Raw genomic sequence first — 9,485 nt, forward strand, 5'->3', positions numbered from 1 at the left:
TCGTCAACTACGGTGACGACTAATATTCCACATAAGGTCAAGACGCAGTCTTAACAGCATCGTGGTCTCGATCGTTTCCTTCGTGGCATGTTATGACTTTGCTCGTCTTCGAATTGATGTCTTGTACATTCTACATGAAATTGGGGAGTTGGCATGGTATTTGTACGGATTGTAGAAAACTACGATTGATCGTGTGTTTTCAATCACTGCGATTGAAAGCAAACCCAGTTACTTACAAGCACAGTTTACGAGTAAATACTCAATCCTGCTGAGCATCTTTCACCAACTGTTCCAACTTTGATCGACTGTACCGAGGAACGACACGCAGCGGGACTCGTTCGTGTTTTCTCATTAACATAACGAGAGTAAGTGCGCGTGAAACTGTGCAAAATCAACAAAACCCACCTCGTAAGCCCCGTGATCCACTGAGGAACCGGGTCGATCTCCACGCCATTCTTATCTTTCGCCTTTTCAAACGTATATGCCGCCAGCAGCGAGGCGGTAGCAATCCAAGTGGATGCGAAGGCCGAGTGTCGGCCCGGGCAGATGCGCCGGCCCCATCCAAAGGTGAACCGCACGTCGTCGCCGTTGAGCGCGCCGTCTTTCGTCAGGAACCTTTCTGGCCTGAACGCCTCTGGATCGGGATATCGACGGGGATCACGAGACATTCCCCTGTTGGGCATAACGTGAGTCGTGTATCCAGTTTATTCTCTTTTGGGATGCCTACCAAATATTTGCGATTATTATTGAGCCTGCTCCGTGTACGATTATCTCAAAGCGCTGTATGTCTCAACTTGTTCACTGACCTTTAGGGATGAGGTATCCATTGTACACATCTTCTTCCGTGGAGACGTGAGGGAAACCTATTTGTCGTCAGAGCCCATCCTGGGATGTGCCATGGAGGCCCGCAAGAAAGACAACACACCGAGAGGAGCAACCGGCATCAGGAAAACGGCACATTGCTTATGAGATCTGATGGGACTTATAACAAGCTTATTACAGCTTTTCGGCACCTGTGTACTTAGGACAGAATCGGATAAGTAGCACGACTTTCATAAGTGCGGATCAAATCGCCGGGCCTCCATAAGCACCCTTATTTCTCGCAAGCTCCAGATCGTTAAGAATAAGTGCATTGAGGTTGAAAAAGGTGTTGCATAAGTAATACGAGAGGGCATAAACAGTGGTAAAGGACATAAGTAGCATACTGAACTAGGCAATTTCGAATGCATGGTGGTCGGCATATCGGTTAACGTAGAAAAGCTCAAATGAATCTAGAGACTGATGGCAAGTCATCTCCTTAGGTACGAGTTGCTCTCCGAAGAAGGGGAGGAGATGGGCGGCTCGGACGAGCGAATCAACGTGTAAGACTTCGACGTGCTTTGATCCGGTGCTGTTGAACGACGGCCGTACCATGTACATGCCTGTCTTATCGTCGCGAGCGTCGCCGTACCAGTTGTACCAGTGCACGACGACGCACGGATGCACAATGTCTTGATGTTTGAACGAGAAGAACGCGAGGACGCGCGCAACCTCCATCGAGAAGATCCCGGCGACGTCCGGCTGCGTCATGATAAATGCAGTGTCGTAACGAGCCGCCTCCCCTCGCCATACTGGCGTGGAACGAATGCGCTCGCGTCTTAGTCCCGAGGAACCGCACAAGTCGCTTGGGGCACGAAATACGGACACGGCGGAGTCGTAGACTCGGAGTTTGTCAGGGATATTAGGAAGGTCTTGAGGGGGTACTGAGCGAGCGGTGCGAAGTGTGACGTTGGGGTGGAGTTGGGAATAAAGGAAGCGACGTGTTAGGCGCCTGATGTTTGGAACGTTGATTTCGTCGGCGAGATCCTGAAAGGTACGCGAGCGGGCTGGATCTAATGGTGATTATTAGTATACACTCGATTGCGAGGGATATGCTACGCACTGGATTTTGCCGCCAAATTCACTTCTGCCATCAACGTAGTCCCGTCGATCTGAGGCTCATCCTCGCACTCTTCCACCGAACGTGACCTAGGCTCGTGAAACTGTAACGCGTTTTCAGGAGCTGGAGGCGGCTCTTGAAAGTGATTACCCTCGGTAACTATAGAAAGAGATGAGTGTGATGCCGTCAACTGGAAAAACTATCTACTTACGATCCTGAAGAGCACGAAGCGGGGCAGGAAGGAATATTGGATTGAGCATGCCGCGAGCAGCAAAGTCAATGCGGATAGCCTTCAACTTGTCAAGGCGCTGGTTTGTGACCAACATTTGCCCGAGAGCGTCGAAGCGGCTCGAGCGCCGCCACGGTTCTTTGACGGCTTCGATATGTTTTGACTCGGTAATGGACGAGCAGAGGCCATTCGGGGCCCCATATTGCCGGATGAGGTGGATGTAGTGGACGAGTGAATGCTGGCGGGGAAGAGAGAGGGACGCAGCAACGCCGGACTCCTCAAAAATGGTCCTGTGATGGTGGAACTCTGCTAGTGCGCGCTCGAGCTCGGTGATGTCCGTGTCGGTGAGAGTGTTGCGCCGGACTATGTAACAGAACTCGAGGAATGCGCGAACAGCGCGGACCATGTCGTCGGGAAGGTGGTTCTCGATAGCAGGTAGGTATACCTAAAATACGAGGTTAGGAAGCGCAGTTTGCATAGAGAAATTGAACGTACTTTCATCAACGCCTTCGAGTCGTCTCCTGTCCACTGCTTGAAACCTCGACCTTGAGGGAATCGTCGTAATCCGGCAAATGGGGCAGCTATAGCAATCCTGGAAGAAACTAAGGAGATATTCAAATGACGCAATCTCGAGTGACATACCGGCGGTCTATGTCAGCTAATATCTTCTTGTACTCGCGCTTCGGATAGCTGGCCTTGAGGTACTTGGTGACCCAGTCAACAAGGTGATCTTTGAACGTTCCTTTGATTAGCTGATGTAGGATATCGGGGGCAATAAGTTCGTGGATGTCGGCGCGCGGAAAATCATTCGTGAAAGGCTACGTGAGGGTAAGGATACTATAAAGAGTAATAGATAAGAAAGAGCGCACCACTACGTTTGATATGATCCCGTATGTATCCCACAATGTTCCTGGATGCAACTCTTCAACGAGTGCTTCGGTATGTTCGCGGCACCGGCGTAGTGCACCACCATCAAGCTGTTGGGGACGTGCGAGACACCTGCGGAGACATATAAGAAAAGGGATCATGTTAACAAAGAAGTGCTTACCGGGGACACCACCCTTGGACGACGCCAGCAAGAAGGACTTGCTCGGGGTAATCAGCGATGTATGGTCCAACACCCCATATGACACGGCGATGATACCCGTCGCCAAATCGGATCACCTCGGGACATGTCATGCCTGGCTTGAAGACTTGAAGGATTGTGGAGATAGATGTGTGGTAGAGTTGGCGGCGGAAATGACGGAAGTGAGGGTCGTCGGAGCACGTTTCGTCGGCTGAAGTTTGATGAGTTCTTGATGAGTTCAACTGCTGCTCAAAAAGAGGTCGACAACGTACTTTTCGGAACTGATAGAAATCCAACAAGAGCGACAGCGTTACAATGAGCGCGTCGAGTAGAGTTATGGATGTTACCGGGGGAAATATAAAGAGGATAATACTCTGATTGGCCGGTTGCGACAGACACTGTTGTTTTGTCACTACCCAACACGAAGGGAACAAAAGTTGCCCCGTGAGTGTGCACGTCATTGGCTATCCTTGTCTGTTGCGAATCAGTATTTGGTACATATCAGATATTGGTTTTGCTTACCGCCTGGTCCCATGCCCAGTCACCCGAGAAGAGATTTCCGTACTGTCGAATTCCTGTGCTGTCGTAGTCGCGGTAGGGGGTCAGGTCAATGTCGTCTTTGAGGTCCGGGCGGCCGAGGATATTCTTGAGGATCTCACGTGGGTCGCGGAACCAGACATCATATGATGCCTCCATCCACGAGGGTATGGCACGCTCGGGTCGTGGGCCTTGGTATGTGACGTGAAATGACTGCCATGCGACATCTCCATTCTCGATGCCATCAATGGCCTCGTACATCTTGGTATGGTCAACACACAATGGTGGAGCGTTATGCTCTGCGAGACTTGCAGCCCAGATCTTGCAGAGGGCGTCAATGTGGGTTGCTGACATTTGAACGCGTCGATAGCAGAGGTCGGCTGTCTCGAATTCGAGTTGGTTACGAAAAGGGAACCAGTCCCCTTTCGGCCGACTTGGGGGTGGAGATGGAGGAGCATCCGGTGGTAGAGAGTCACCGTCAGGCGAACATTTCCGAGCTACAGGTAGTCATGTCAGTACGAGTTTCGAAGACTGAGAGTACAAGCACATACCGGTCAAATACTTGTGGAAGAGGCGTTGTAATGGCCCCATGTCAACCTGTTCACCGATGGCATGGTCAACATCTGCTGCTGATGTGTCTTCTTCACGAGGCGAGGAAGGTGGTGTTCTATTATCCTTGTGGCTCTCGTCATGGTTTTCGGTGGCACTGAAGACGATTGGAGACAGGAAGCGGGGCGGAGAGGAAGAGGGCGGGAAGAATGGAGGTGGTGTGAATGGCGGAGGTGGGGGTGGGGGTGGTGATGCTGATGCTGACAGTGGTGGTGTCGGAAGTGAGGGAGGTGGCGAAGGTTGTGGCTGAGAGTGGGGCTGAAGCGGAGGCTGGCTGGCCAAAGGAGGTGCTGGAACATGCCAGCGGCGCGTGCGGATGATGCGACGGTGGATGAGGTTGTTATGCTGAGTGAGTCCGCCCTTGCTCCTGGCGTAGAAGTCACACCCTTCGATTGTGCAAGCGTACCGCGAGGGGGCCATGGTGGTGGTTCGGGAGTACGGAACAAAACGGAAGCAAATTGTTTGCTGTTCGGTGCGGGTTGACCGGGCGGTGCTGAATAATTGGCAAATTAGTGTCACAGTGACTTGGTTGACCTTTGAACACGTACAGTCACACAACCACTGAAATTTTCTTAATGGCCAACACCGCTGAACGTCGAACTACCCGCTCTGCTACCAGCAATGTTATCACCCCCACAGCTTCAAGTTTGCCACCGGTCACCCGTCATCGCAAGCACAGCACTGCAAATGAAGCCAACGAAATCAATGTCGGGCTCGGCACAAACACTGTTCAAAAACGTACAGCACCGCGCGAGAAGTCCACTCCTTCCGCTGGAGCGTCAGCTGCTCCGAAGATTCCAGCCTTGAAGAAAGGTGTAACACCTCAGGCTGCCGAACTCGTGGCAGAGCTTGAATCGGCCATGGCCATCACACAGGCGCTGAAGACACGACCTGGACCCAAGAAGCCGCTCAGTCAGCTCGCAGCCATCACTTTACAGCCAACTAACCCACCTTCAGCTGCACATGCAGAGCATGTGGTGGTGAAGCCGGCATCGGTTGTGTCGGCTGCGGCTGCAAGACGTCGGGGAGAACAAGGTCAGCTTTCAATCTTCAGCGCAACGGAGTACTATGAGCTCACGTTTCTCTAGTCGGGCAGGTCATGAGGGTGAGGGAGAAGGAAAGGACAACAGGAGCCAAGAACGCGAGAAGCAGCAAAGCGGCCAACAAAGCCGGCATCAACGTCAACCCACGCGCTGCTGAGAATGGCAATGATTGTGATGTTGAAACACCGTGAGTCAGCTGCTTCTGCTTCTTCGTGTGTTCATCAATTAATTGTCTCCGCTTTGCCCTTGCCTTGAACCGCATGCTGCTCCTCACCGAATCCACCATGTACTATCGCAATCTGGTGCTGGCAATGTACAGCACACCTGCCACATTCGACACCCTCAATCCCCGAATCAAGGTGTGGAGCACCAACGTTTCCCGGTCCAGCCCGACAGATACATCACGAGCAAAGTCCACTGTTACCTCCACTAGTCGCAAGAGTGCTCTCACGACTTCATCCTCCGCCACCTCTCTCTCAAGTTCTACCAGCGCCCACCAGTCAAAGCCTGTTACCAAACCCGCTCCAACCGCCTCCATAGCTGAAATATCCCAAGAACCCCCGCACTCACTCCGCGATGAGGACGATGAAGCTGGCATTCAGTGTGAGGCTGCAGCTATGCGGAGCCACAATGGGCGGACCTTTCAGGTGATGTTTGTTTTTCTGTCATGGCTGATGACCATCCGCAGCTGATGCTTTGCCAGGCGTCGGTAGGAATCATACGAACCTCTAGTCCATCAAGTACCGAGCCTGGGCTGCCTTTCACGCAGAGGCCTCAACACCCCCGCTCTATCGGTACTTCCCAGCCCGCTACATCTTCCAAGAAGAGGCCTCTGCCGTCATCATTTGATGAGCCCTCCGAAAATGAGGTCTCCGGAGCAGAGGATGTAAGTGCATCTTTTTGGAGGTCATAGCGTTGTATTAACCCCTGGGCCTGTTACAGCTCGAATCCTACGAGCCGCCTTTTGGCGACAGCGAGGATGACGAGCCCGGCAGTGACGAAGAAGCCGAAGTTGATCACAACCGCGACGACGGCACCAAACGCAATTGTGATGAAGATGCCGAACGTGATCGCAATGAGAACGCTGAACACGATTGCGACGAGGGCGCGAAACAAGATGCCGAACTCGATTGTAACGAGGACGCCGGATGCGATTGTGACAGGGACGCTGAACGCGATCGCGATGAAAGCACCGAACTCAATCGCGACGAGAGCGCTGAACTCGACCACAACGAGGATGGCGACCAAGAAGAACAAGACGTCGAGATGGTCGACAACGCCGCCGTGTCCGAGGAAGTGACCGATACAGCAGCATACGAAGCCGCCGCTGGTGCTGAGGGAGATCAGCTTATGGACAGCATGGGCGCTGACGACGCGCCTGCATCACACGAGGGTGTCAAGGGCGTGGATGACAATGAGCAGGAGGTGGAGATAGTTGCTCACTTTGGTCCCTCGCGTCGTGTTGGGCGTACTACAGCGTCTGTGAGTGTATTTGATCCTTTCATCCGCAACTGAGTTCATTAACACAGCCTCTATTCTACAGACAGCTGCAAAGGCTTCAAACCCCATCGCGCACCGCGCCAAACGCGTCAAGCCAACACATTCATCCAACAACCCTCCTGCAAACCGCAAGAAGGCGAGCGGCAAGCCCAAGGTTACGGACCTGCCACGTGAATGCCAGGAGTCGAGGGCGTTCGGCACGCGTCTAATGCCTACGCTTGCCCTGTGGATGGGCTGCTCGTCAAAACCATGGAACCCTCTCGACGAAGAGATTGAAGAGGCATGCGCAAACATCTACCGGGTGGTGTTTGACCGTGAGTTTTCGGACCTGTCTCTTTCTGAGCAGTCGGCTGTCCTGAGTATTGTATGTCTTTTATTTTTTCTGATCCTCCTCCCATCGCTGACGCTATCACGTTTAGGCTTGCGAGCGGTTATGTATATGGCGCAACAACTTCAGCTCCACTGCTGTTGCTGCCCTTCTCGTGCTGTTGGGCAGCCGTGGCCTTTCCTCAGATGCAGAACGTGTTGCATTCGCCAAGCGGCTTCTTGTCCAAACTGCCTTTATGTATGAGAAGATTGAGAACGGTAAACCCACCAACCTCTTCGAAGGCTCGTATTTTGTCATTGTCCTCTCATCCCATTACGCGTTCATCAAGGGGCATGTCGACGTGCCCGAGTTCCAGGACCTCATCGAACCCGATTACCTCCCTTTTGCGGCCTACTCGCTCGCAGCAGCAGCCGTAAGTCTCACATACTTCATATTTCATTTTACTAATCTAATTTTGGCTAGTGCGTTCGCGCGATTCAGGCGACCGTTGATGGGAAGATGGCCAACGTCGAGAAGACGATCACACTCATTGTCAATGCCGGATGTACCCCGGAGAGTGGGTGGGGCGGTGTCAAGCGGGCAAAGGGAGTCATTAGCCAGGCCAATCGCAAGCCAAGGTCGGCGAGGAAGGGTAGAGGCAAGAAGACCACAGCGGCGGCATCAGACGTGTCTGCCGAATCCGACTCTGTGACCAGCTCGGCCCCCTCTTTTTCCGAAGCAAACTCCGGGGCTGTCACAGCCGGATTCTACGCATCCGTCATGCGATGTGCCGAGTCTGAAGACGCGTGGCGCCTCAAGAACAGCTGGGAAGCTGCTGCCGCGCAGGTAAACACTTCCGAAGAGGACGAGGAAGAGAGCGACGATGACAGCACCGACAAGGTCAATCTCGGCCCGTACGGGCAGCTCAGGATCCAATGTACGTCCCTCGCCCACCCTATTGACCAGCTAGTACTCTCAGCTCATGCACCATTGTTAGGAACGCTACCAGGCAGGGACGTCGGGGCTGGTAGGCGATACTACATCAATATTACTATTACTATTGTAGACTTTCATTTCTGCATAATCGTAATCGACGCGCTTTGTTCTGATATAAGACGTGTGATAAGCACATATAAGTAGTACATCGAGCCGTCCATAGTCACATATCACTATCATAAGTCAGACAATCTTACCAAAAATACAGCAACCACGCGTTTGTGACTTAAGTAAAACATTCACGTACTTCGTCATAAGGGCAGGGGCAAGCAACCCCCTGCTTTTCATAAGGGTATAAAAGCGATGTTTTAACTTATGAATGAGAAAGTCCTTACCAGTGGCAAGCGGACGCTGAACTTATCGCGGGAGCACTTATTTCCGGGCTACTTCCGGCTAAGCGGCGCATAATTTCCCGATAAGGCAGCTGTCGTTTTCCTGATGCTCGGGCACAAAGGCAGCATCGTGTGTAATATTCTTCATGTTGTGCGTCCACACCATGAGCGCCCCTCGTCCGGCACTTCGCCCAATGAAGTCGTGTCTGATCAGGTACTCAGTCTAGCACCGCAGACAAAGTATCAATGCGAAACGACGTACCCAGTGTTCTTGACGACCATCCGCAGGTCATGCGTCACCGAGAAGTTGACCGCAGCCTGGATGTCCGCAGGCGTGCGCGCGTCCACGGCGATAACGGGCACATTTCCCTGGTCACATGCACCCGTGATGTTCGTCTCTGGATAGCAAGCCGCGATGGTGCCATTCTGGAAGATGTACGACTCCCAATTGGGAGCCTCCATGCTGCCGACCATGTCCGAACGCCAGGGGCCGTTGGTGTAGTTCGCGATGACGTCGCTGCAGTCACTCGATGCGCCTGACGTGGAGTAGCATTGAGAGGCGGTGGGTTTGGGGTAGAGGAGAGGCTGGGAGAGGAGAGACTGGAGCTGGGAGAAGTCGGAATCGCTCGGCCAGCAGGACTGTCCATATACGCAACGGCACTGAGACGCGGAGGCTGCGTCGAGGCTGGCTATAGAGAAGAATCCGGCCGTGAGGGTGGATAACTGTAGTTTCATGCTGAATTGTCCTAGCGGTGAGAGCGACTCTAGAGGTCAGCGAGATGGAGTCCACCAGAGGAGCGTGGTGGAATGGGAGAGAAAGATGGGTGTTTGACGAGCGCGGTCATAGTTAATATTACTTTTCCAAGATATGCTGTATTGAACAGACGCAGTCGCCGTATGACAGACGCGCTGCGCCATCAGGGCCGCATGCGCCCTCGAAAAATGTGA

The 9,485-nt window shown here is 52.9% G+C and overlaps 5 protein-coding genes across 5 annotated transcripts; 2 read left to right on the forward strand and 3 right to left on the reverse strand.

The window, feature by feature from the left end:
- Positions 1–259: 259 nt before the first annotated feature.
- Positions 260–944, reverse strand: CONPUDRAFT_160595 (cytochrome P450; the record flags this gene model as incomplete). Its single annotated transcript, XM_007777740.1, has 5 exons — positions 260–347; positions 406–672; positions 728–752; positions 807–863; positions 926–944. 5 exons carry the CDS (start codon positions 942–944, stop codon positions 260–262), a joined length of 456 nt encoding a protein of 151 aa, XP_007775930.1.
- A 265-nt stretch (positions 945–1,209) lies between these two features.
- CONPUDRAFT_160596 (uncharacterized protein) lies at positions 1,210–4,779 on the reverse strand (the record flags this gene model as incomplete). Its single annotated transcript, XM_007777741.1, has 10 exons — positions 1,210–1,871; positions 1,922–2,077; positions 2,130–2,592; positions 2,643–2,739; positions 2,790–2,965; positions 3,017–3,146; positions 3,196–3,424; positions 3,486–3,687; positions 3,736–4,247; positions 4,302–4,779. 10 exons carry the CDS (start codon positions 4,777–4,779, stop codon positions 1,210–1,212), a joined length of 3,105 nt encoding a protein of 1,034 aa, XP_007775931.1.
- Positions 4,780–4,934: 155 nt separating this feature from the next.
- CONPUDRAFT_160597 (uncharacterized protein) lies at positions 4,935–5,593 on the forward strand (the record flags this gene model as incomplete). The annotated part of the gene is made up of 2 exons (XM_007777742.1): positions 4,935–5,394; positions 5,448–5,593. 2 exons carry the CDS (start codon positions 4,935–4,937, stop codon positions 5,591–5,593), a joined length of 606 nt encoding a protein of 201 aa, XP_007775932.1.
- A 93-nt stretch (positions 5,594–5,686) lies between these two features.
- CONPUDRAFT_160598 (uncharacterized protein) lies at positions 5,687–8,240 on the forward strand (the record flags this gene model as incomplete). The annotated part of the gene is made up of 7 exons (XM_007777743.1): positions 5,687–6,049; positions 6,106–6,288; positions 6,345–6,884; positions 6,946–7,266; positions 7,322–7,642; positions 7,693–8,123; positions 8,207–8,240. 7 exons carry the CDS (start codon positions 5,687–5,689, stop codon positions 8,238–8,240), a joined length of 2,193 nt encoding a protein of 730 aa, XP_007775933.1.
- Positions 8,241–8,598: 358 nt separating this feature from the next.
- Positions 8,599–9,272, reverse strand: CONPUDRAFT_160599 (uncharacterized protein; the record flags this gene model as incomplete). The annotated part of the gene is made up of 2 exons (XM_007777744.1): positions 8,599–8,743; positions 8,800–9,272. 2 exons carry the CDS (start codon positions 9,270–9,272, stop codon positions 8,599–8,601), a joined length of 618 nt encoding a protein of 205 aa, XP_007775934.1.
- Positions 9,273–9,485: the final 213 nt, after the last annotated feature.

The sequence above is a fragment of the Coniophora puteana genome (genome assembly GCF_000271625.1).
Source record: "Coniophora puteana RWD-64-598 SS2 unplaced genomic scaffold CONPUscaffold_35, whole genome shotgun sequence".
Lineage (NCBI taxonomy): Eukaryota > Fungi > Basidiomycota > Agaricomycetes > Boletales > Coniophoraceae > Coniophora > Coniophora puteana.